The 26,491-nt window shown below is 47.8% G+C and overlaps 1 protein-coding gene across 6 annotated transcripts; it reads left to right on the top strand.

The window, feature by feature from the left end:
- The first annotated feature begins 579 nt into the window (after positions 1-579).
- FYB2 (FYN binding protein 2) lies at positions 580-25,192 on the top strand. Of its 6 annotated transcripts, none has more exons than XM_026105999.2 (21): positions 584-759; positions 1,036-1,081; positions 4,358-5,171; positions 6,331-6,528; positions 7,631-7,664; positions 11,146-11,234; positions 11,981-12,012; positions 13,282-13,313; positions 14,186-14,267; positions 14,583-14,739; positions 16,470-16,596; positions 16,687-16,727; positions 17,036-17,102; positions 19,025-19,108; positions 20,713-20,741; positions 21,370-21,427; positions 22,008-22,100; positions 23,778-23,862; positions 24,225-24,381; positions 24,552-24,585; positions 25,038-25,192. In XM_026105999.2, exons 1-21 carry the CDS (start codon positions 743-745, stop codon positions 25,111-25,113), a joined length of 2,352 nt encoding a protein of 783 aa, XP_025961784.2. In that variant the 5' UTR covers positions 584-742; the 3' UTR covers positions 25,114-25,192. The 6 variants fall into 6 exon arrangements, with proteins under 6 accessions (XP_064372327.1, XP_025961784.2, XP_064372323.1 ...); XM_064516253.1 differs by having other exon boundaries at positions 586-759; positions 6,334-6,528; XM_064516255.1 differs by lacking the exons at positions 584-759; positions 1,036-1,081 and adding exons at positions 1,765-2,350; positions 3,840-4,207.
- Positions 25,193-26,491: the final 1,299 nt, after the last annotated feature.

Raw genomic sequence — 26,491 nt, 5'->3', positions numbered from 1 at the left:
GGGGATCCAGTATCATATGATGATACTGGACTAATGTTGCCAGCAACTGGGTCACAGGCAATACCCAGATACACTTGTCTTAGGAATTAAGGATTAGGAATGAGCAATACTCCCCAGATCTGCTGTTGTTCCTAGTCTATTAAAAGACCACAGTGAAATCCAGGAAAAAAAAATTACATACCTGTAATATATGACAAATCCTACGTAGCACAAAAGAATAATCCAGGGAAGATGTTTGCTGAATGCTGCGCTTGCAGCCCATAGGCATGTATACCTGTATGTAAGATACTAACTGAATTTCTGCAAAAAAGTCCTCCAAACCCTAAAATTTTAAGTTTTCAGCTAGGCTGAAATAGTTTGCTCCGAGGAGGTCGTACACTCTTGCTAACAGCTGCTGAGCACTGCTTTTCTTTGCAATAGTGTTTTGGTTTCGTTTGGCTCAGGGCTGCTGCTGGGAAGCCCAGGTCGGGCTCGGCACCTCTCGTAGACGGGCGCAGAGCAAAACCCAAGCCCCCGGGCCGCTGCGCGTTGCTGCCCAGGCTGTGTTTACGCAAACTCGCGGCTTGTTTGGGACCGAGCAGAAGCCCTGACGCTGCCGGGAGAGGTGGGGCAGGAAAGCACAGGCTACTGAAAAGATTAACTCCCTTTCCTTGGGCACTGCAGCAAGGACGAAAAGTGCTGGGTTTTCGGCTCCTGATGTACCTGCCTGGTTTCTCTAAGCAAGCTCGGAGCGAATTGCGCCATGCGGCCCGTGAAAAGGTGACTTAAATAGAGTAGAGCCAGTGCTTTATCATCAGTCACTCCCCAGCAAAGTCTGGAGCGGGGAAAGCAGCCTGGCTTCGCTTTGGTGTGTGCCCGAGCTGGGCAGCACCCCAGCTACCCCGCGCGCCCCTTGCAGCTGCTATAACCAGTGCAGTCTGTGGCAGCCCTGGGGCTGCTTTGGGGGCCGTGGGGCAAGCAGGGGTCCCACCAGGGCTGGCGTTCATTAAAATGCAAGTTCTTTTCAAAGATATCTTTGCCATTTTTGTTTTTTAGAGACCACACGGAGGAATCCGCCCCGTCCTTCCCCCGAGGAGCGCAGGTAGGAAGCCGTAACCCCAGATTCCCCAGCAGCGCTTTGATCCACGGCCCTCATTCCTGCCGCCCGGCGGGTGGTAAATCCCAGCGAGCCGCCTGCAGACCGAGCGGTCGGTGGGGAGATGCCACCGAAAGCCGAGCAGAGCCTGAAATCTGGAGAGAACCGAGGGAAAAAGTGGGAATAAACAAAGGGATAGAAGAGCTGGGAAGGCTAACGCTTCCGTGTGCTTGCGGAGAGCTGTGCGACCCTCGGGGCTCGGGGGGGGGGGGGAGGCACTGATGCCACGCGTCTGGCCCCCAGCCCATGCCTAAATCCCAGGCTCTCCGGCACCCCAGCTCCCTCCTGCTGCCTGTGCGCTCTCCGACCCTCCAGCGCTTATATACTTATATATAAAACATTTAAATGTATGTGTATATGTGCATGCATATAAGATATCTGCCCGTCCGCGTGTGAGCAGGGTGCCGGGGTGAAGCGGGGACGGCTCTGCCCTCCCCGGGGGCCGGCCCGGCCTTTGGCCCAGGTGTGTTTGCAGGTCCGCTCCGCCTCGCCGGCGGCACCGGGAAGGGTGCCGGGAAGGGCGGCGGGAGCGGCCGGAGGCAGGCTGCGGGCTGCAGCCATGGCAGCGGTAATCGCCGCTCTCGGGCGTCGCGGCGGCGGGCGCTTCTCCCCTTTCCCGGGCGAAGGGCTTGAGCTGGGGGGTCTCCGCCAGCGAGCGGCGGCTGCGGGGGGGGGTTTAGCCCTGGGACCACCCGGGATGCTGCTCGCCGGGGGGGTCTGGGCAGCTTTTCCACCCCAAAGTGGGTGCAGAAAGGGGTCCGGCACCCCGTTTCCTTCCCAGGCTCTGCGATGAGCTGCGCTTGCCCCCGCTTGCCGCACTGACCTGCCGAGGTGGATTTTTCCAGGGAAAAGCGTCCGGGTACGGCTGGGGCGGGCTGCTTAAACATTTACCCGGAGCAGCGTCTCGCGGAGCCCGGCAGCGGGGCACGAAACCGGGCCGGTTTGGGAGGGGACGGGGCAGCCTCTCTGCCCGCGTCGCTGGTTTTTTAGTAAATCTGCAGAAAGCTAATGAGAGCTCGAATGCCTTTTGGTTGGACCTTGGCATCAGCACCGAGCTTCAGCTGCTGCCCTTCCTATCGGAGTCGTAAGTCAGTCTTGGTCCTGCCTCCACGGTGGATATTTATGTTAGGAGAGTGTTTCATTTCTAGGGAGAAAATACAGAAAGTTTAGCTGTCCCCTGACTCCCAAATAGTCACCGCTTTCCGGCCAGAGAAGGTTTGTTTCCTTTTTATTCTTTTCTCTCTCTCTCGTTTTGCCAAACGTGTTGCAGAGGATTATTTGGCCACATGTAGCCATCACGCACGCTGCGACTTTTTGGCAGGCCTTTAAATTTATCAGCGAGCTCTCTCCACTTGTCGGCTGCTCTGATTTACCGCCCGCTGCCTCTCCGCGCTGTGCCGAAGCCTCCCCGGGGACCGGGCTCGGGACTTGTGCGTGTCCCGACGGCTGTAACCTGGGGATGGGACGGGAACCACAGGGCTCCCTGGCTGCCGGTGTCCCTGAGATGCCGGGTTTAGGGTGATCACCCCCGACCTGCCCTCCAGGCTCAGGTTCCTGACGGAAAGCTGTATTTTAGGCATTGCAGGTGATGCGGTGAGCCTGGATAACCTTTCAGTTAATCATGCAAAAAATCATGCAAAATGCTTAAAGCTGCTGTTTGCAGGCAAGAGGAATAACAACTCGAGGAGGAAAAAAAAAAAAAAAAAAGGAGGCTTGCACCCGTCTCCGTTTAACTAAACGTAGTGCAGTGCCAAATTGCTGTCCCGGCCGTTTCTGCCCCAGCAAGAGGCAAAGAAAGGCTCGCCCGAAACCCTGTTTGTTGTCCCAACGCCTTGCTTGAGGAGGGGGGTATTGCAAATAAAAATCAGTAAGGAGAGGTAAACACTACTGAACTCCTCAACCGCTGCTCCGACATGTGCAGAGGCTTTATGTGGTTGCGTTCAGGCACTTTGCTCTGCTTTATTTCCTGGCTGGCATCGCTGCAGTGCTCTGGCATACGCGGGATTTTTTTTTTTTTCCCCTAAATCTGATTCATCCTCCGTATGCTTCTGAAAACTCCTGTTCCCTATAGGCTCTCTTCTAGATTAGCCTGTCTGGGCAGCTTACCCTGCATCATGCTGCTGACCACTAATATGAAATATAATTAGAGCAATTCAAACCTCTCCTCCAGGGGCTGTTTCTTTACATCATGCACTATGCTGTGAAAGTAATAAAGTTAGTGAAAGGGGTTATTCAAGAGAAATTGTCAGTGTTTAATAAATCGTGCAATTAAATGCAATAAAACCTCAGTATGCTATTCATCTGTTCTGCCTTAACACTTAAGGCTTGGGCTTTTTTCAGAATAACGAAGTTCTGTCCTAGATAATTTTTTCCAATTTCCTCATTAGACAGGTCCTCGCGAAGCCTTACAGTTCTCTGCATTGAACTCAGCTGCCAGAGTAGTGCACCTAATGTAATCATGGCATATAAAAAGTTATAGAGCAGTTCAAGGACTTAAGTAGCTCATAAATTTTTCTTCATATTTGCTCCTTAGTTCAGTTCAGGGCTGAATTTAAGCCCTGGTATTGCAGGCAAAAGTTGCGGTCTGCTTTTTTTTCAGTGCGGGACAGTGAGATGCCAGGGGAAAAGAGGTGAAACAAAATGTTTTTTTAAGTGTGCTTTTAAACTATGGTGTCACAGGTCGGTTCTTTGTCCTAAATCACAGATATACCGGGGTCCTGGTAACGTATGGAGATGAACTGAGTAGCCTTCACCAGTGTTCATTGCCCAGACCGGGAGATGCTTTTGCTGTCCCTCCGCACCGTGGGGTGGGACAGGAGGCCCGCTGCCGCCACCAGTCCGGCATTCCCCTGCTCCGCTCTCCAAGCATTTCCCCGTCCCTGCTCCCTTGCCTGTATCAGCAGAGGTTTGTAGGACCTTTTTGTGGCAGGAGCCAAGCTGACCCGCTGCTGCTGTTCTTGGGGAGCCCCATCGCCCTGCAGGGCACCAAACCCCCCGGCTCCTGCTATTGCCGGTCGATGACTCTGAAGCTGCCCGTGAGAGCAGGGGAAGGGCTTCTGCCGACGTTGCCGGGTGCGTTTTGCACAGATGAGGGCTAACCCTGCTCTTCTGCTTCCGTATTTTCACCAGGCTCTGCATATCCTTGGTCTCTTTCCCTCTGAAAGGACCCCGAGACTTGCTTGTTCCACCTGACCACTGGCGTTTTTGTGCTCTTCTATCTAGGAAGGCGTGACTGACTTCAGAGCCCTCCGCGCAAAATTTCAGAATGACGCCAACTTTTCCAAGCAGCTGGTGCAGCCGCCCAAGAAGCTGGTGCTGCCGCCCACAGATGCCATGCACAAGCTGGGCCCTGAAATTAAAGACGCTTCCAGTTCTCTGTCCTTCAATATGAGAGAAGTGATAATATTAAAAGCTAAGAATGAACCTTTCCCTCCTACTTCTCAACCCTCTGCACTAGTCCAGGGCAAACCTTTGGTGCAGCCGAGAGCCAGGCTTGGTAAGGCGGATCCAAGGGGGAAGAATGAAGAGCAGAAAGGCAACCTCTTGGAGGAAGGAGTGAACTTCTCCAAGAACAGTTCACAAAAGCCTCAACCACCCTATTGCACTGACCAGCAAGAATCAGCCCGAACAGATCCAGAGGCTGCTCCATCCCGCAGCTCCTTCCAACTTGCCCTACAGATGTGGGAAAGTGCTTTATCCCAGAGTGAGAAAGCTGGTGCGGCACTCCCACCCCAACGGAGAACAAACATTTACGTGCAACCTTGCCCGGAGCTGAGGGCAACGGGTGCTCCGGCTGTGCCGGACGGCGGCAAAATGAGAACGGCTCGAAGCGAGCAAGCGCTGGACTTCCCTGCGCAGCAGAAGGATGCTCTGCGTGGCGGTGGGCTGGCTGCTTCCCAGGCCCCATCTATGCCCCGTCTGCCCAGAAGGTGCAGGAGCTCTGACCAACTAGCTGCCGAAAGCACTGCTGCAACCAGCTTCTGCCAGCCAGGCTATGACGTGCAGCTGCCAAGGGAGTTCCCTCAATGCCAGAAAGGTATAGTAAGCTAAATTCTTAACAGTGAGCATGCAAACGTATAAATATATGTGTGTGTGGGTGTATATATATATGCATGTGTATGTGGCACAGTGTTCTCCTGGGCACCCCGGCTCTGAGAGGTGGCCCCTGTACGTGAACGCTGCTGGTGGAGCAAGGAGCATCCTCATGAAAGGTCTCCTTCCTGGTGGGGCTCTGAAGCTGCAGGTACAGCTCAAGGGGTTGGAACGAAAAATTGTTATGAGTTGGGACCCTCAAAACGAGAGGCCAAACTGCACCACTGGACTGAGCCCTTTCTTCCCAGGAGGGCCTGAAGATTAGAAACCAGCCCCAAAGAGCCCCAAGCTTGGATAAAGTGAGGGTCCCTCATCTCCACTGTTTTTGTTTTTTTGTTTTTAAACTCTTTGAGGAACTTAAAAGAAATCGCCCAAATTCTGGGAGTAGGATGAAGGGTGAGAAGAGAGGGGAGCGTCTTTAGTTTTGGTTTGTTTTGGCCTTCCGCAGTCACTGGAAAACACGAGGCGAATGTGCCTATGTCACGCCGCTTGGCTTTCGCGTAGACGTACAAAGGTTTTGCTCTTTTGCAAAGACAATTTAATTTGAGTTAACGTGGCTTAACTGTGAATGCCGGGCTCTGTCTGCTCCCAGCTTCACGAAAGGTCAGGTCTGAGCTCGGGCGGCGTAGTCTCCTAGGCGGATTTCTTTCAAAGAGCGGTGCTAGGAAACTTTAATGCCGCAAAGTTTCCTCTGCTAACGTCACGCCGAGTGACAGAGCACTGAAAAGATTAAGCCTTTGTTTACCCTGGAAAGCGACCTCGCTCGCACCGCGCCTTGAAAACAGCCATGCCACTAAATCCTGGCAGATTAACGTTTTGTTGGTACAGAAAATTAGCCTAGTATTTTATAATCAGGAGGCAGGGAGCTGGCGAGAGTTGAGGCCCAAAGGTGGTTAACTTTCTAAAATCTGGGAAAACTGACGGTGGCGTGTGCTTTCCCTCTTTGCTTTCCCCTCTGGCGCACGGTAGCAGTCCTGGTGCAGAGCGACTGCGAGCTGGGGAGGAAGCAGAAGTTGTTTGGAAATGTCTGAACAGCAAGTAATGGTCCTACGCGGGGTTTTTACTTAAATGAGGGGTAAAAACTGCCTTGTGGTTCTTCGAAGCAGAGTCGGAGCCTCCCTTCTATGAATCTGGAGCAGGAAAAGCATCTGACACTCGGCGTAGCAAGCTGCCAAAAATTAAACCACTTCCCTCGGTTGAATCCCTCGGTCCTGCCCCCGCGAAGCCTGCGAGACCCCTGAAAGTTGATCTCGGTGCTTTCCAAAGCACGGTGCCTTCTGTCCGCAGAGGAAATGAAAGAAGTAAGAGATTTTTTGTCTTTCTCCCCAAAGAGCTTTACGCAGAATGAATACAAACTTACACAATTGATTATTCACATCTGAGCACGTGCTCGCTAGCAGGAGCGGTGTGTTGTTGGCTTGTTTCTAATATCTTCTTCAAACATGACAAAGAACCCGGCAGCTTCAGTGGAACTGATTTTGTTGTTATTAATCCGGAAAAGAAATACGGTTTTCCACGCTGGATTTCGTCCACCGTGCAGAAATCCTCTTTCCTTTTGGCCGCAGCGCCTGTGTGTTGTGAGCAATTTACAGCTGGCTGTAAAACAATAGCAGCTGCTTGGGCCACGAGCTGATCTTTATCGTTTTGCTTCGATGTGAAATTCCAGGGCTTCGGAGAATACAGCTGGGGGAAGACGCAATAAAATCAGCAGAAACTGCTCTGCTAATCCCCCCTTTATGTTTTAACTACAGTCAGAGGGCAACATCTTTAAGTGTTCCAACATCAAGCAATGCAAGAGCTCAGTTTCCCATAATAAAAACTTCTTGATGTCGCCTAATAGAATATTCTGGACAACTTATTAAGCTGCCAAATGTTGTCTCTTTGTAGATACAGGCTTAATTATACTCAGCTATTTAGGGACAACTTTTGCTGGAGTCAACAGGAAAAGCTTGTATGTCTAAGAAGGGCTTGGCTAAAATCTTGTTGGCTTTACTGTGCCAGTGTTTATTGGTCTATTCAGAGCTTGATAAGAATAACAGCGAAAGAGAAAGCATGTTGCTGCAGCTCTTTTCAAATACACTTTTCTAAATATGTTAACGTGACGAAGGAAACTAGTTACGTTCGTGTGTTGTCTTCTCCATGCCCTTGCAATATTGCTCAATTATTGATCCCCTAGAAAGCCGGAGAGTGTTGCCTGGAAACATGAAATAATGCCATACTAACATACCCACTTCTGCCGTTTGTGCCCGGACTCTCTTTTCACGCCGGCCTCTGCGCGCGGCCGGCTGCCTCAAGGACGGGCGCTCCTTGTCACCCCTCCTTGTCACCCAGCCTTGTTTTCTGTAGGAGAGCAGCGTCGCGGCTGGCACTCCAAGCGCTAATCCTCTCTGTGTTTGTGTGCAGCTGCCGCGGAGGAGGATTACTTGACTCCTGAAAGGTAAGTGTGCGACCGGGTGAATAAGCCGGGTTCAAAGGCAGCAGAAGTGTCTCCATCTCCTGATGGGCACTGGAAGGAGTCTGAGGTCCCTGCGTGGTCTGTGCGACGTGTGTTGGGGGTCCCTGAGTGATGCCCTCTTCCGTTGCTATAATTCATGATAATATTTCATTCTCACGTCTGCAGAGGGCTGGGGGTTGAGTGGTGGCTGCTCTTTAAGATAGGGTCTCGAGCCCCATCTTCAGAGGTCTGTTGAAAGCCAGACACTGCTATGTGCCCAGGAGATAGCTGTTACGTTTCTTGCTGTGACCTCAGAGCCTGCTCGAAGCTTGCTGAGGTGACCTTTCTCTAAAGCAGAAAGTTTTGTCCATGTTTCCTCCTCCTCCAGCCTCCTAAGGCAGGATTGAGGGACCTGCCCTCCAGCTCACTCGTGTCATTAGGCCTCGTTTAGCTGGTGGCCGGGAAAACACCGTGCGCTTTCTGACTGCTAATGCTTTGATTTTGAAGACTATTTGCCACCCACACGTTGTGCGTTTTTCCCCTTCCTGTTTTCCGTGTACGCAAGGCTGGTGTTTGTAGAAAAGAGATGCTTTTGAGACCTGTTGCCGAAACAAAGCCCAGGCACAATCAGCAGGTGCTGGAGGTTTCCAGCTACCAGGCAGCAGAAGAGGATTTTGTTAATGCGTGTGTTCAGGCAGCAAGCAGAGCCCTGGGCTACCGGAGCACTTGCCCCCGTGCCCGGCACTTTAGCTTCACCATGAGATGTTATTGCGCAGTGGTCCAAACTAGCTCAGCAGAGGACATGACGATGGACATCTCTGAACCAGAGGCTGCTGCGTGCAAGGGATTTGATTAAGAAATTCGCTTGTATATTCGAATACATATTCCAGCCAGTATCTTACTGATATTTGTTGGTAGTGGTACCTCAGTACCATAAAAGCAAAGCAAGTCACAACTTGCATGGATGGAGACCTGGTTGAGGTGCCAGCAAAGAAACAGGAGCAGAACAGGTAAAGGGGATTTTAGCACTGAAATACGAGTAGGGCTTGCAAAATCTGTTGGACCACTGAGCTGATCAGTTGAGGTTCTTATACAGCAAATATCTGAAACTGCTCAAAAATCTTATAAGCACAATAGTGTTTGTATACAACGAGATCATAACTTTTTCTGACATGTTCGTGACTTGTCATAAGGGGTTATATGGTGTTCCTGGTTCTTTACCCAAACAACAGAAAAAATGGACAGCTCTGGTTTGAAGAGAAATATTCCTGTATGTATTTTGTCTTGGATGTGAGAACACATGTCTGTGAAAATGGGAAATAGAATGACTGAATTAAAACAAAAAAAAGCTAAATTCTTAAGATACTGTCTGTGCACAAACAATGAACTCTTGCAGCTAACAACAGAGTAGGTTGTATTTTTCACACGGTCCTGCCAGCGTTGGCTCGTGTTTTGTTTACCTTCTAACCTGTACTTTTCAGAAGCGATCTGGTCAAAATATAGGTGTTCTGTAAGTTTACAAATTAACTCAGTTTTCTTTTCCAAGCCAAGCAGAAGGAGATTTTATCTGTTACGTGCCCAGCTGTACGCTGGCAGTATAACTGTCATGCACCACAAGGAAGCTGTCCTAGTAATACATTACTGCAAGATTAGTTATCTCACTCTAATACTTGTGATATGGTCTTTATGGTAGGTCACTTGTTAAATATTAACCGTGTGATAACTGGGGGAAATGGATTAAATGAATTCCAGGGTAAAAGCAAAATGATTGGGTTTTGGGGGCAGAAATTCCTGGGGAGTCGTCTCAAAATGGGCAATGCAGCCTCTCTGCTCTGGGCACAGGATAGGAGCCGTGGCGCAGTCTGTTTAACGGCTGGTGGTGGCAGCCCATGGGAACGAAGCTTTTTTTTTTGTGCTGTTAACTTCCTACGAGATCTTAACTCGCCTTCTCCGCTGCGTTGTGTTGCTGTGACGTAGGTGGTGTCCGTGCAGAAAGTGTCTCCCAAGGGCTGATTTATGAGGGCTGGGAACGTGCGTTTGCCAAATACAAAGCTGCTTTCGTCCATGGTGTCCTGAGCTATTGGATTCTTGGCCATCTCTGCCTCCGGCACCCTTTGGATACGGGGCTTTGCTCTGCGGCCCCAACGTGGGCACACTTGCCCCTTGCTAGGCTCCCCTGGCCGTGGGAAGGCTGTGCAAGCCCGGCTGTATATTGGCCAGGCAGCAAGCTTGCAGCGAAGCGTGGTGGATGTTTTAGCAGTAGAGATGCTGCTGTCTGTGCATGCACTGTGCCAACTCCAAACCTTCGAGTTTCCCCATACTTTTTTGTCTTGGCTGCTCATCACCGCAAATCCCCTCCTTCAAGCCCAGAGGTAGGATCCTCACCCGTAACCAAGTCCAGCCCCCCCTTGCTGGGGGAGCCTTTGGCATTAGCAGTAGCTGCTGCTCTTGGCAGTCATTCATCCCTCTGATCACACTGCTGTAAAACTCACCTGGAGTTTTTCTCCTTTGGTTTGCAACAAGTAAAGCTACTTAGTCTTTACTCTGTGCCTGTCAAAGCCAAATTGTGACGGTAGGTGATTTGAGGAAAAAAACAAGCCTTCCTTGGGGTTGATTATAGCCTTATGTTGAAAGATGTCTACGTAGTTCCCACTATGACTCTTCCCAGTGCACTTTCACTGCCCTGCCTTGACCCCCGCATGCATTATGAGCCCCGTTGTCGATGCACCGGCTCCAGAGCTTGCTAGAAACCCCTGTTGAGGTGGAGGCAGGAGACCGTCCCGATGCTAAGCCTCTGCCACCTGCGCACCTTGCTGGAGGCGGGCCTCAAATCTCCAGTTGCCTAAATAGCAATGTGCACGGTTCAGTGCTGCTGAATAGCCTGTCCGCTGCCTGCGGGGTTGTCCCACGTGGTTTGTGCCAGACCTCCTGGCTGACCCAGGAAATCTGCTTGCCACGTTCGCGTGAGCCTCACTTAATAGGGGAGCTCAGCCAGCAGGAGCAGGACCGTTATATGCACCCTCCGATATCTTTTCTTTTTGCCTGTGTGTTTCTTTAGGTGAGAAATAGCATGAAAAACAATGCAACTAGGTTGTCATTAATTTTTAAGTAGCTGTGGCAGGTTTGAAAAATGCTGCGCTCAGATTTCCTGGGGCTCTTTGTTCCGTTTCCACTCGGGGAATCACTGTAAGTGGAGGACCATAACCCCAGAACAAGGTCCTCGGGCTGACTTTGAGCCCTGCAGACGTGGTCTGTCCTCTCAAAGGAAGCAGTGGCTGGGGGAAGTCGAGCCGGGGGTCACTGAGAGACCTGCCTTATCTGGCCCCGGTCTCCCCTCTCTCGTAGCAATTCCCGATTCCACTTTTTTCTTGTAAGCACTGTATCAAAAGTACTTTGATTTCTTGTCCTCAGAATGAATTATTTTGTCTGATTTCAAAGAAGGCTAGAAAAAAGATCTTTTCTCTCTTTCCTCTCGCCCTCTCAGTGCTGAACTGGAAGAGCAGCATAATTATGAAGACACGACGTTGTACCTGAATCAGCCTGGGGACTCCGCAACCTTGTCTGCCAGTCAAGGTACTTTCCAAGGCGAGACTTTCAGACTGATCACATGCTATTTCAGATATAGCCTTTAAAGGAAGTAATATAGTTTCTTCAAGCTCAGAAACACAGTTGTGCATCAGTCTGAGTGGCCATAGATGACTATCTTTTCCTTCCCTGCTATGCATTAGCAGTGCATGAGGACTTTGGGGCACAGACCAAAAAAGAAGTTAGTGTTTTGGTGCTGAGATGATGCTTATAGTAAAACCGCAGTGGGGAAAAGTGATAAGATGCTACCCACATGGAAATGAAAGAAAAGAAGATAATGAGACAGACCTCATCCTCTTCTTGGGAGTGGGCTTTCTTCAGAATAAGGATCTTTTCCAAACCCATCACTACTTCTTCTCAGTATAATTTTATCAGAGTTGGCACTGCTCTGCTTTTTCACTTTTTCCAGTGTTGCACTCTGTTGCACATGACCCTCTCTGTCTTGCACGTTTTTCCTCTCTCGCTGGAACGAGGTTTCCTTGTGAGGACATGTCATGGCCATCTTGGGTTTGCCCTATGGGCTACGAAAACTGGCCAGCCAGGTTTGCTGTTGTGGTCCTCTGAACGCAAGCCACCTCTAACAGCCAACCAAGGGACCCTGGCCAGTAGAGTACGGTAAATGTATGTGTGTGCCTGGATGCTGAGCGTGTGGGCAAAGTTGGGTTGTGCACCTTAAAGTTCAGTGACCTTGAAAGAGATAAAAAGTAATACCCGTTTACCCATCTCTTTTCTAGCACCTGAGCGAGAGCCTCCAGAGCACGACAAGGTAGGTGTCCTCACAGCCTGTCTTGATATTTCAGACTTGACTATGCTTTGCCTCCTTAGAAACTTTTAATATCTGTATCTTGTATCTGCCAAGTATACCTTTATAATTTTTGTCTGTGAAGACTCTGAAAGAATAAATTAGAAATTGCAGAGGGGTGCATGAAAATTAATGAGGTTTCCAAATGCACTCGGGGATGAGAGCCAGTTGCCTTGACTGTAAACATGTAAGAAAGTAGTAGCGTTGTCTGAATGTGGGTGGTAGAGCAAATGAGCGCCAAGCATGCATATCAAGGAGATTATAAATTCTTTAAGGGAAATGGCACTGTGTTGTTCTGGAAACTCCTGCCAAAGGCAGGCTGCTGCTGGTAATCCTGTGAAGCCGCGACAGCAAAATTCAGGGAGCTTGCTTGCCACGGCAGCGTGCTTCAAGCTTTGGTTGGTGAGTGAGGGCAACTTTTGCAGGGAAGACCGTAGAGGCTCTTGTCCCTTCTGCAGGGATCTCTCTGCTGCAGGCTGCAGGCTCACTCTTCTTGGTTTTTCCCTGGTGAAAGCACTGGTGACGGTTCACCTTGGTAGGGTAGCAAGCAGCTGAGGGGTCCCTGCAGCGAAGGCAGGAAGGCTAAACACGGGAAAGGAAGGACTGCTGCAGCTCCCAACGAGAAGCCCTCGTCTGCTCAAAGGTAGAGCCGTAGCTAGTGGCGGATGGCTGGGGGAGGAGAACAAGTCACCTCATGCCAGGAAACTATTATGCATTGGGTACGGGTCCTGGCTCTGTTAGAAGAGAGGAAAGCTGCTTTTTGGAAAAGTATCAAATTCCAAACTCAAGTGCTGACTTGCAAAGTGATCAAATTGTCCAGGAAACAGCCCAGGTTTCCAAATGCACTTATCTATACGTGATTTGCAGAGAGGTGCTCTGGCTTTTCTGTATTCTTATTTTATGGAAGGTTGGAAAATCTTTATTTTTAAGTAATAAAAATCTTCCTCCTCTTCTGCAAGCCCTCCAACCTGTAATTGCTTTCATTCCGACCAGTAGCTTCACCGGCCTGATCCTTTGCAGTGTTATATTATCCCCATAGAGTTTGTCAATATGTCTATCCCTGGCAAGTAGGGGAAATATCTGTGTCTGATGACTATTCCAAATGTAAAATGCTTCTGGGCTTTCTAAAGAAATACTTCTTTAAATACTAGAAGACAGCAGAGGCCTTGTTTAAAAGTTTGACTCTGTTGAAAAAAGTGTAGTGGCTGAAGGCTTTCCTCTTCTTTGTTCTAGAAGCAGAAGAGTTTTCTCTTTGCCAAATCCAGGTAATTTGCTTTTCTTTCTCTCTCTTTCTCTCTTCTAACCCTGAGACTAACACCGGTTATTAGGGTTAGAAGACTGTAACACTCATAAGCTCATTCGTGACCAGGACGTGACCAATGTAGAAGATAATGCTGCTCTGTGTCATCATGCAAGTCTCAAAACTTGTTTTCAGTCCAAAGTATACGTATTGAGGGGATTTTTTTCTTTCCTCTGGCACAAAAAATATATTGTCTTTTCATACTGAAACCTAACCTTTTTCAGTATGAGAAGGGAGAGGTATGATGCTCTCAAACTGGGAGACCCAGACTCAGGTCCAACATCGTGCAGTAAGACAAGGACGACACCGAATTTCACCTCACTTGTGTCAGATATATATGACACACTTCCAGCTCCTCACAGTGTTTAATTACCGTCACTTGCTGTAGGCCGTTTTTTTCAATGGTGATCGAAGAAACATGTGATAAAAGGGCTCACTTCTAGACACTTGCCAGTGGGACGTGTTGTGATGTCTGAGAAAACGTACTCCATTTTTCCTCCCGTTGCTGTGTCTTCTTTCCTAAATCGCAATATCACATGATGACAGGCATGGCCCGTGAGCCAGGTATGACCACTGGCAAGTGGTTGTATGTTCCTGCTCCTAGAAAATACAGTGATCCTAGTTTGCCTCTTTTCAAAGAGCTATTACCCCAAGTAACCTGTGTCCTTTAGATTTGGCTTTGCCTCGGCTTCTAGTACTGGTTGTTTATGGCATCTCCAACCCTGTTCAAAGAGAAAATGAACTGCTTGTTTAGATGCAGTCATACAAAATCTGTTTGTCTGTGGGTCTGCTGAAGTGGCTCTGTTCTGAGTTCATTCTCATTACCTAAATTTTCAGTCCTGCAAGAGAGGTAGAGGATGAAAATGAGGAAAAACCAAGTCTTGAAAGAGAGAAACAGCAAGCGAAGAAAATATTCAAGGTATCGTGTCCCTGAGATTCCTTTTAACAGTTAATGCAGTTTGCTCCTTCCCCTTCTGCTCTTCATCTCTTCAGGAAAGAAATGCAAATATTTAGAGTCCTTAATCATCAATTTTTTCTATCTTCTCTTCTGCCTGACCTTTGTACAACTGGTACTGCCTAAAAGACATCTAATGTTGCCGAGCAACACGTACACCTGTTAAAAATCCCCACTGGAAAAGGGTGTGAAACCATTCTAGGCTGACAGAGAGACAACTTGTATTCTAGAAATCTGTTCCTAAATATTGTATTGACTGAACCAAATGTCGGATCTCAGACAGGCGGAAGCGACTACGTGACTCACAGAGCCCAACCCAAGGAAGATGGTAGAGGTGGGAAGAAGGTGCCGCAAGTGAAGCAAGGAGATGTGCCTAAAGCCCAGGCTATGAAACATGCTACCCTGCAAGGGCTGGCGAAAGATGGAGCAGAACGCTGTGAGTGCCTTGGGGCTTTCTTGAGTGTTTCCTCACCCCTCGGTCCCATCTGTTGCCCAAATGTCTCTTCCATGTGGAAAAGATATTAAATTTGGATACAACTCTTGAACCAATTTAGTTAAACCAGGGCAAAAGGTTGCAAGCGCATTTGTATTCTGGTCTGAATCATTTATTTTGGCTTTGCAAATAGCTTCCTAAGTCGGTTAACCATCTGCATAACTCAAACCGAGGTGTTTGTTTTTCTAGCAGATTGCCCTTATCCGAGAGAGTTGAAATCCATCTCCTCTGCTTCTCGTAATTTATTGAGTCTCAGAAGAGAGTTTGGCTGTGGCTTGTGGTAGAGACACACGTGAGCAGGACGAGAGCCTGACGTCTCCTCCGTGCCCCTTATTAAGATGGATGGCTCCTCGCTTCATCTTCTTAGCGGCTCCAATGAGCTGCTTTTTTACAATTATGGTATCTGACCTCGGGCTTCCCCTGTCCGTCATGATGCTCTGAGATAGTGTCCAGAGCTGGCAATAGGCAACTGAGCTGCACAGTTAAAACCGGTCATATCTCTTCCCTCCGAACATTATTCTGCAGCTTCGGGTATATTTGTATTGGGACTCTACTGCTCCTGCCTCTGAAAGCCATTAGTGTGACACAGCAGGCTTTCAAAGGTGAAAGCGAGAGAAATGTAGTTCTGCTGGGCTCTGTGGAGAGAATATTAGTCTAAACTGATTATGTCTGGGACTGCTGATATTGGTTCGGTCCTTGGGATTTTTTTTTTTTTAATTTTAAGTCACTTCATAGAAATTTTCTGCTTTGTTTGGTGTCTCTTTTTGTAAGCAACCTACTGGTTTGATTGACTGGCGAATGGCTGGAGGTAATTTTTGGTAGGATTTTTTTTAGAAGTTTTCAGGGTTGGCTTCCTGCTACTGCTTCACCGGAGAGACCAGACAGGCTGATTCTGAGAACTGTCTTTTTTCCCCCATCTTTCCCTTCTCCACTGACTTGTGCTCTAGGGGGGCATGAACATTTTGCAGAAATTGGTCATTAGCTGCAGCACATTTTGGTGTCCCGTGCTTATGGTGAGATCTACTGCATGTGTGTGTGTTCACTTAGAAACAGTATTTGTTTTTATTTGTGTGACTACATTTCCACATTAACAAATGTAAAAGTACAGTTGGAGCAATGATTTAATATTGCCAGCTTAACAGGTTCTTCCAGTAATAATCTAATCTCATGAGGTGCAACTCTTGTACTCTCCTATTTTCACCTCGTGGTGAAATAAATACGTTTTTGGGAGACTCTGTCTCCTTGCCTGCTTTCCAGCATGTCAATTTACAGGCATATTCCCAAGGGATTGACCCATTGCTTAGATCGTAGCAGCTCTACCATCCATACTAAACCCTCCCTCAGTCACTTCTGTGAACATCCATGAATAGTCTCTTGGGATGTTTTCAGGTGAGGAGGTTTTGGCTCAGAGATCCTGCAATTGAAAATATTGATGAATGTTTTAAATGTTTTTAAAGCACAATGCTTTAAAGCTTCTGAAAATGTTTTTAAAGCTTTTTGCTTTCCTTTCTCAAAGTGGCTCAGAACAAATACTTTCCTGGAGTTCCAGAATTAAAAAAATGTCTGAAAGGTCTTATTTATAGTGTCATCAACTGTTACCTGGTCAATTAACCCTGACCTAAAAGGAGTTTCTCGGAAAGGCTTCTAAAGCAAAGGCACTTTCTCATTTCTAGTACGCTACATGCATGTAGGTGCTCCAAAACCAGCTGAAGAAGGAACAGCCTTGAGCCAAGACACCGGGCAGCCTCTGCAGTCATCGGAGGAGCTGTATGATGATGTCGAGGGATTGCAAAGCAGACTGTGAGTATGGCCCGGGACTCTGCACGATGCCTTTCGAAAGTGGTGCTGCTGCCGATACCGATGCAGTTCCTCTGTCTTGTCTCCTCGCAGCCACGCTTCAGAGGCCTCAAGTTCGTTGGCTCCAGACAGCAGTAAGTGCAGTTCCCCAGCCCTGGGAAGCTTGAACGGGGGCTGCGTTGCATTTGGGCAGGTGCCTGTTAGATGGTGTGAACACTTCGTTTAACATGCAGCTTCTCTGGTGTCTCCTGCTAGCCTGGCTGCTCTAAATTCCCATTATAACCGGCGGAGAGCCAGGCACATGTCTAGCCTGGAATTAATTTGAGTGCCTTGGAAGGCTCTGCAAGGGTGAAGTAGCATGGCCTGGATGCAATTTGTCCAGCAGGACTCAACCCATCGCTACTGAACAGCGTTCATGATAACAGCATTCCTTGGTTTTAAGTTTCAGGAAACTATGAAGAAACATATGATGATGTTGAGCCTGGGGGTGATAATCCAGCAAAAGTGGAGTAAGTTGCCATTTATTAGCCTGTATTTCAAAATCCTGACCATACTTCCTTGATCCCGTATGCCAGGTACTGCCTGGAAGCTTTTATTCCTAATACAACTGTAGAGAAGATACTGTACGTGTGGCTTTCTTCCCCACTCTGCCTCCTTGCTCTTCTGGCTGACACTGAAGGAACAAAAAATAGTCACCAGATTAAATCCCTAAGGTGTGAGGCCCTACTGTTAGAGCCCGTAGCCCTCTCCCTCCTTGGAAGCACCCTTCTTAACGGCAAGCTACCTCCGCTTGCATCAAATACACGGGAAAGTCTTGCAGTCCTTCTCTGGAGCTAAAGCATTTTTCAGCTGTACTTGAAAAATGGCTTTTTTTCTGAGGCTGGTGTGTGCCAAAGAGGTAATGCTTGTGTTAAAAGGGACAAAATGCCCACATTTCAGATAACAGAAAGCTGGAAAACTGAAAGGGGTCTAGGCTGTGAGCTAATGCCTGCATCAGACATGCTCTAACTCACTTGCAACCTGCTCTTTTTTACGTCTTCTAATCATATTTGCCTCCAGAGGGGTGTTAGAAAAGCAATGAGTTTTGCAGCCTCGGGTTTATATGTTGCTTGAGCTTTCCAAATGGATTGAAAGGTGAAACTTGAAGTTAGTCGTGTTTTTTGCTTATTAGCTTTGTGTGGCTCCCTTTCCGTGTGCAGAAAAAATTTCCTGCATCCCTTTGAAAGAAGTAGAGGCAGCCTTTGGGGATGGCATATGGGCTGCGGATGCTGCACAAAATTACTGCGTGCATCTGGTGGCTCTATTCTGAGGAGCAGTGTGGGAGGAACAGCGCGGTGTTTCTGTACATCTGCTTTTCCCTTATGGACGTGAAACTCGTGTTGACTCGCGTCTGGGCTCGAGTTGAGCTCACGCATGCACATAGTCCGTGGGTCTGAGTGTGTCCAGCACCCAAACCTGCCTCTCGCCCCGGGCGAGACCGTTTTACCGCTCTTTATTTTATGTTTGTTGTCGTGTGCCACCGTTAAAACCGTGCTCCTTTTGCACGCCCACTCTGCACCTCTTCTACGGAAATACACTGTGTATATGGTTATTGAACAGTGGCAGAAATTAAACTTTATTGCTAATTCACAGGAAAATAGAAGAGCAGTGTGTCTTGCTGGTATGTGCAAGGGAATTTCATGACAAAGCTAGAGCTGGGACCAAACTGTCTGAGTTCCCAGTTCACTACCTTAATCCCCAAGCCCCTCTTGACATAAGCGTTGTATCGATCCCATATGCAGGATTAACTGTGCTGATGCACATGAAGTTTTTTTTTAATAGTGCTTGTGCATGTGTAATGTCCCCCATGTGAGGATCTTGGTTCTTTGTAGACACTTTAACGTGAAACCACTGTGGCTTTGCAGCCCCTTAGAAGCCTCAGAGGGAAGGGCAGGGAGGGGAACGTCTTGCTCGAGGACCTGTGTGACAGAAATGCGTGACGAAGGGTGGCACAGAAATGATGTCTTCTGAAGCTGCTCCTTTCATGTGCACTGAATGCTGCCAGCGAATTGTTCCTTTCATGAGGAATTTTCAGTCCAAATAAACTTGGATTGTTCTGTATTTGTGGGGTGGGAGAAGGGAAGGAAAGGAATTCTGCTGTTATGCATTCTGGCTTTAGTTAACACAGCAAAGTTTTTGAGGCTAAGCAAAAGATTTGAGCTCAGCCTTCATAATTAAGCACCGTATGCTCTGCCTGTGCCTATCCCATGGAATCCACCACTCATCTGCGTGGTGCCATTAGGGCTTAAAGCCTATTCCCAAACTGAGGTCTGAGGTCTGCTGGTTCTCCTCTTCTGCTCTCGGGATCTCTGGGGCTACAAGTATTGCAGGTCTCTCATATTTCTGTGCCTAGCTCCTCTTAAAATTAAAGTCTCTTTCTTATTTTGGACAGGGCAGAAAAGCAAAAGAGATTTGGAAGCATGTTTAAGATAGAAAAATTTAAACTGAAGCATACCAGGTTCAAGGAAAACTTTAGGTAAGAAAATGTTGTATAACCCCTTTCCCCTCCAAATCTGAGCTTTTGTATTTGCAATAATTTGAGAGCAGTAGGTCTGGGGCTAAACAATACAGCTTTATCTGGAAAATCACTCCAAAATTGCTTCTGTCATTGCATTAGGAACTGCTATGGCAGATCTGGCCACTGGTCCATGTGTGCCCATGTCCTGTTTCAGGCAGCTTCTCAGAAGTACCTGGCCCGAGAAGTCTGCCGCACTTGCAGGTGTTCAGAGGGTTTCTGCTGCCTTTTCTACCTTTCTGAGACCTCAACACGACACAGGTGCACAAGGGAATTTAGAAACGTCTACCCACTGCCTATACACGTAGGCTACGTTTCGGCAAAGGCTTGCTGATGTGGCTCTTAAGGGTTGAGTATATAGTTTATATGCTGGCAACAGCATCTGCTAAAAAAGTTTACTGTTGAGTCTCTGGTCTAGCGAGTTAGCAGCGAAACAAAGAGGGGATATTGTATAACTTCCCATAGTACCCTTTTGGGTCCCCTTAGTTTAGTATTCAAACACTGAGTTAGTCTCTGGAAGCTGCCTCAGCACACTGGATAAAAAACTCCTTTATAACTGCCTTTTTCTCGCCATGCTCAGTAGCTGGCTGCAGAGCTGTCCTCCACCTCCACCGGTGCGTGCCTCACCCCCGGGTCCAGGCAAATGCTGCTTTTTTTTTTTTTTATTTCTTTGGAGAAGAATCTGGAAAGTTTTGAATTTGGCTTTAAAAGAAGCTAGCTGCTCACCCTGGCCAGAGAGCTGCTGTACGGTCACTACTCTTGCTGGCGACGGTGTCTGTTAGATGTGGTTGTGTGCCCACCAGCGAAGTCTAGCCAGGATGCACGCAGCTATCGAGGGCAGCAGCGAGCCAGTGACCCGTGGAGGATTTTGCACTTGGCTGTCGTGTTCTTCCCAAGGGACAAGACGCACCTCTCTGTGCAGTGTGCTTTCTCATTATGCTGGGACACAGTGGCTGCTTCATTGCTTCTCATGTCTGGAGGAAATCTTATCTGAGAAGGATTTCTCTGTTTTAAGTCCACCTTCACACTAGGTTGCCTTCCATGCTGATGCCTCCTCCCTGCAGAGATGCTAAATACGATTGTAAAGGAGGCGTCACCAGGTGTCATGCCATGTCCTGCTGCAAAGAGCCCCTAAAGCTTCCATGAGCATCTTTGATATCCTCAGTTCTTGTCATGTTTAAATTCCTGGTCAATCTATGACATATTGGGCACCTGCAAGGAGGGAATTATTGCTGAATACAGTTACCCACCAGCTTTGTAGCTATGGAAAGGGTGTGGAGCAGGGAGGAGGATGCTCTTGTAGATTTACTGCTGTTCTTGGGATGAAATGTAGACCTTCCATAACCTGCTTGATGAACGCACAGCTCTTGTTACTGCCAGAGGATGGAGATGTTGATTTAGCAGGGAAACGCAGCCTCGTCAAAGCCTCTTGGTGTTTCAAGCTTGTGCCCCTTCACCGCTTCAGCAGCAAGCGCTGCATGCTGCCAGCTTGTCCTGTCTTTGCAGCTCTTCCTCAGTGATGTTGACGTGCAATCTTGTTTCTAAAAGCATCTTTCTATCCTCAGATTGTCTTCCAGTTCGGTACCAAATTTAGGTAAGTATTAGACGTGCATCTGCCTCGGGGGGAGGGGAGGGGGGTCATGTGTGTGAAGAGGCAAATGTATTCCACGATGGAAAACACACTTTATGCGTTGTGCCCCTCTGAAAATGTGGTGGTGTTAAAGAATTGACATGGCTTCACTTGAGGGTGGGGGGGTTATTTTTGTTTTTCAAGGCCATGGGGGGCTGTTTTGAGGAACTGAGTGAGGCTGTAACCAGGATGGAGGGGGACAGGGAGGTCGCTCCCATTGCAGGGCTGGCTGCTGTTAGCAAGGGGAGGAAACACAGTTTGAGCCTCTGCAGCAGCGGGATCCATATCTCCACCCCATCACCTGCCTCACTTAAACCAGCTGGAAGGGCAAGATCCCTAGTTTGACTTGTGACAACTGGTCAAATCCGTGCAGAAAACTGCCCACAAACGTGACTAAAGTGCCCAGACATCCCGCCTTGCTGCTGGAGTGGGCTGGTTTTCAGAGCCCTAGGACCTGTCTCGGTCACTGCTTGGCCCCTTGTGCTAGGTGACTACCTGCCCTCCTGATTTTCTTTTCCAATAAATCACTTTGACTACGGGACTCAGAACTGTGTTTTCTAACAAATTGCTATGCTGAATGCTTTGGTGGCAGCCGCTCTCTCGCAGGAGGACACGTACGATGACGTGGAGACAGGGCAGACGGAGCCGAGGTGAGGAGGGGGCCTGGCTTGGTGGCACCACTGGGCAGTAGTGCAGATGTCTTTTGGGCTCGTGGTCCTCCCGGTTAACCTGGAGACCTCTGGCAGCTGAGCCATGTGGGGTCCAGAGGTCCCCTCCTCTGGAGGCTGTCCTGGGGCCTCTGCATGTGCGTATAATCTGGCAAGTAGCATCCCAAAACGTTTCTTAGATGCTACCTGGTTAGTGCCAGATGAGATGCAAAAAAGAGAGAGCTGCTCCCCAAAACGCTTGAAAATTCAGTTTTCGTAAGGAAGGGAAACTTCAGCTCTCAGCGCCTGCAATCAGTGTGGTTCTGGCAAGCTCCTCGACAGATAAATTGCTTCTAATGGGAACAGCATGGCTGCGTGTCTTGCTTCCAGATGATTGCGGCAGCGGCGTGTGCTGGTATAAATTGCAGCCAATGTTTGCATTTCAGCGGCGGTGGCGGGGGGGAGACAGAGGGGAAAAAAACGTGACTCTGTCCGTACACAATTTTGTGGGGTGGGGGAGGAAGGGGAAGAATTCTGCTGGAAAACTTTAATTTCGATGTGGTTCTTCTCCCCCACCTCTCAGAGAGAAGGAGGACAAACACAGAACCTGGAAGCCAAGATTTCTGATGTCAAAAGAGGATAAGGACCGAAGGAAAAGCAGCGAAGATGTGGAAAGGTCTCTCTTTCCGTATTTTTCCACGTTGTCTATGTACAGGGTGAACCTAACGTGTTTCTTTTAAGCCGCTTGCCGGAGCAGGACGGGGCACTGACTGCGCTGCTCTGGGCACGGTGATCGCTACTCCCATGTCGTACAGGGCTGTCACGGCTGAGCCAGCATCTTTCTGCAGCTTTGCCCCTGCTTAAGAAAACATTTTATATTTGGCTGCTGCTCCCAGGGTCTTTCCCTTTGAAAGCAGCTTTCAGGAAACTTTGCAGAAAATATCTGAAGGAAAAAAAAACCCTCTTGGATCTGAGATGTTAAAAAGTGGGAGATACCTTGAGGGTCTCATCCTGAAGTGGTACTGCGTCTTCCTGCGCAGCCAAAGCACAAAGATGTTGCTTGCAATGTATTTGGCTGCTTTTCTGTTGTGCTCAGTCCCGTTCCTACTATGACTAATTGTGGCTGAATTAAATATTTGATCTCCGTGCACCAGCCACTGCTATTTTGGCGAAACCACTGTTTTTAGAAAGCTTGCATACCGCGTAGTAACTGCCTGTGTGTTCTCCGTATCTTAAAGCATTGATTTCTTGGGTCTTTCTCCTTCTAGAGGGGTTTATAGTGTTGTCTGCATGCCGTACCGTTTGCGCATAAAGGCAAAAACGGAAACGTTTGCTACTGGGGCTTGCAAAAACTTCCCATGGACCCAGGAGATTTCATTTCACTTCTCGATTAGAAAAATGTGCGCTGTAATGTGTTTTTAGCAACCCGGTATTTGGGACTTTGAACAAATGGAAGTCAATGGCACATTTTCTGTTATCACAGCATTCCTCTGTCGGGTTGCTGAAACGCTGCTCGTTGCTGCACGAAGCCATGCATTAATTTAAGAGGCTATTGGGAAGCAGGTGAGATTCCATCTGCTCATTAGAAATCACAGTTCTTGAAGGCTGACACTGGCAGTGAAGAATCTCCTGTTAACAGCTAAAATAATCCCTAATTTCAGCTCTTGTTTCCCCTCCTCTTAATTTTTTAAGTAGGCAGAAATGAATAATTTATTGCAAGTGGTTTTTTTTTTTTTTTCCCTGTCTTAATCTTTAAGCTGATGCCACAGCTGCAACCTCACATGTCAACCACAAAGAGCAGCATCTCCGGACCCAGGGAAGGCCTCGGCGTGAAAGGCCGCTGCTCCCCTTAAGTCCATTCTGAGACCTTGGTTTTCATTTTACAGTGCAATATAAATGTCTGCAGAGCTGTGTCAAGCTCCTCTTTTTTTGAACAACTCAGGATGAGATTTATCTGGGGACCTTTTATGTTTGAATGTAAATAGAAACAGAAGGAGACAAATGATAGGAAGGGCGTAAAAGTGAATTGCTACCTTCCTTCTATAAAAAGACAGCTGATTTGAAACACTTAATAAAGCACTTATTTGTTCCCACGCCATTGACAGGGATAAATTTATTCAAAACGGAGATATAAAAGGATGAAGTTACGCCCGTGAGCGGTCTGCATCGCGTATTTGTCCCCGTGTGCGCTATGTGAAAAGGTAGCGGCGTGAGCGGCAGGCTTTGCTCCTGCAAGAGCTCGTTCGAGACTAACCGGGAGCCGGGCTTTGTGCTGCAAATCCTGCGGTCGCCTCTCGCCGAGGGTTATCTCACTACAGCTCAGACGTGTGTGTGTGTGTCTCTCTCGATGCAGAAGTATCTTCAAAGTCAACAAGGGCAGCGCAGAGAAGAGCAAGAAGATGTCAAAAGAAGAAAAGTTGTTCAGAGAAACATTTATGGTACGTGTCCCTCTTTGGAGGAGTATTTGCTGTGTCAGAGGGAGAGAACAGCTATGTGCCAAGCTCAAAAGATAACCCAGGGAAAGTTACTGCTTATACCAGGAGAGGTGTCTAGCTGGCACGTCATGGTCTCTCCTCATCTGGCATGATCTTCATAGATGTTGCGCTAAGGAGCCCCTTTTGCATTTTCCAATATTTGCAAGAAATATATATTTATTTTTTGTTCTCCCTCAGATCACCTTAATCAGCTCGTTATCGAACTACTGTGGTCTCTGGGTAATTTAACTGCTCCAATAATACAAGTGGACTGGTAAGGCAGCTATGAATGTCAAATAACTTGTGTTTTTATTGATTTTCTGCAGTACAATAAGGAGATCAGCGTCATCAACACCGCAGTGGCCCAGTGCTCGGTCCCGAGTAAGCGGCGAGTTGATCTGCCCGTCACAGCTGGGGAGCAGCTGGACGTTATCGATACCACGGAAGGCAACGAAGTGATTTGCCGCAACGCAGAGGGCAGATGTAAGTTTGCAGAAATTCTCTGGCACAAGCGGCCAGCTTCCCATCCAGTTTTGAGGAGCAAACTGGCTTAGCAAGCAACAGTGCACTCTTTGTGCTTAGCTGCTACAACTTTATTTGCTTGAGAGTTTACTGATTTGCTTTTTTTTTTTTTTTTTAAATCTTTCTCTTAGATGGGTATGTTCTGGTGGAGCATTTGAACTTCAGGTAAACTCAGATTTTGTTTATTTCAGTGCATATTTTTTTCTACTTGCACTCTATATGGATATTTTAGATCTATATAAACCTACTTAAAACGTCTGAAGCTAGGGGAAGGTTAAGGTAAACAGCTGGTATTAAATAGTAAATAATTATTTCTGGTTTTAGTATGGTATTACACTGCTATGTACAATTCTAGTAAGATTATGGGGTAAAAAAAAAAACCCAGAACTGTCCAGCCGTGAGTGCTATAAAGTGGAGAAGCTTGACTGCCTTCCGCTATGTCATATTAATTTACATCTGCTACAAACGTGGTCCGCTATATGTGCATCACGTTAACAAACTACGTCCCTCACTTCCCTATTGCAATATTATTTCTTTGCATGCCCATTTGTAGTTGGTACAAATGAAACCCTTATTGCTAAGGTATCCAGCGCTGTGAAACTCTCTCTTTGTGGCAGGCACTACTGCCTGCCCCCAGCACCGGTGTCCTCCCGCGGAGCATCCCTGGATTTGGATCCCTGGAGCACTGCGTGACCGCGGGAGCCAGTTTGCCAACCGTGGAGAGCTCACAGGAATGTAAATAAAGTTTTATTTTTACACTTACACAGTTAAACATGTAAGAGACGTTGCCTTTCTTGTGATATTTAGAACGTGCCTTCGCTGATTATGTCGCCATTAGTTATTTTCGGGGTTTCTCACCTTCTGGCGAGGCTGAAATGTGCGCGGGAGGCCGCCGGCGCCCAGCTGTTCCACCATCCCAGCTCTGAAACAGCGACAGCATTTTTGCATTTGCATGCGATAAATCTTCATTTGTGCAAAACTTACCGGTTTAGTTGCTTAATGTCTATTTTGCTGCTCTCCGTTTAAGTGCTGGAATTGCAAGAGTCCCCCAAAGAGTTTGGAGTACTCTTAAAAAAAAAAAAAAAAAAAAACAGATCGTATAAATTTGAATTGATCTGGGGACAGCAAATTGGGACATTGGGTATCGGGACAACAAATATTTAGCACCATTGTTGCTGGGTTAAATACATTAAATGGGTGGAAAAGTTGACCCGTTCCCTTTCAAAAACCATTGAAAGAGAGTAAATAGAGCATTCATTCAAAATTCGCTTTATTTTCGTAAGTTGGCTCAGGCATCTGAGCTATGTAGGGGCGGACTTGCAGCTTCCCCCGGCTCCCAGGAGCAGGGAGCTGCCCAACAGTTGCTTCTGTGTCTGACCTGCTCCCCGCTGCGGGCCAGGGCGAAGACTGTTTATTTTAAGAAACAGGCTCCTAAAAGTCGGAAGAGAAATATAAATTGCGACTGGTGTGTCGTTGGTGCATCCAGTGGATACCGTTTCAAAAGAAGAAAAATGTGAACTCTGATATTTTTTTTTGTAGTGTTTTTACACGGCTTTGGAAGAAACAAACTTAAGTATTGCTGTACTGCACAGCCTCTGCCCCTCCCCAGCGCATTTTAAGGGCCTGCATCAGTTTGCTCATAAATAATCCTAAAAACGTAGATGGTTTAATTAGAAATTATTAAATGTTGCAGGCTTAAGAAAACACAGCAAAATAAAAATGCTGTTTGCCACGCGGCCATTTCAAAGCTGCCATAGGAGACATCAGAAAAACAGTGCAAATATTTAACATTTACTTTAAAGTCTATACAGGCATTCTTATTTATTTTGCCATGTGGTTACTATTAAGTGTGTTGGCCTATAGCCATACTTGCAAAAAGAAAAAGAAAAACCCCTTAAGCATGCGCAGCTTTGCAAGCTTGCCAGCCCAAATATTTAGGCTTCTGCAGTCGAGATGGACTATTTGGGGAGCTGAAGTGCGCGTTTGGCTTCAGAGGCGACCGGGACTTTTATTGCGTCCTTCACCTCCTGCCTTGGCGGTAACGCTGCTGATGCTTTCCCTCTGGCCCTTT

Source organism: Dromaius novaehollandiae, chromosome 8 (assembly GCF_036370855.1).
Source record: "Dromaius novaehollandiae isolate bDroNov1 chromosome 8, bDroNov1.hap1, whole genome shotgun sequence".
Taxonomy (NCBI): domain Eukaryota; kingdom Metazoa; phylum Chordata; class Aves; order Casuariiformes; family Dromaiidae; genus Dromaius; species Dromaius novaehollandiae.
This window is presented reverse-complemented; position numbering and strand designations above follow the sequence as displayed.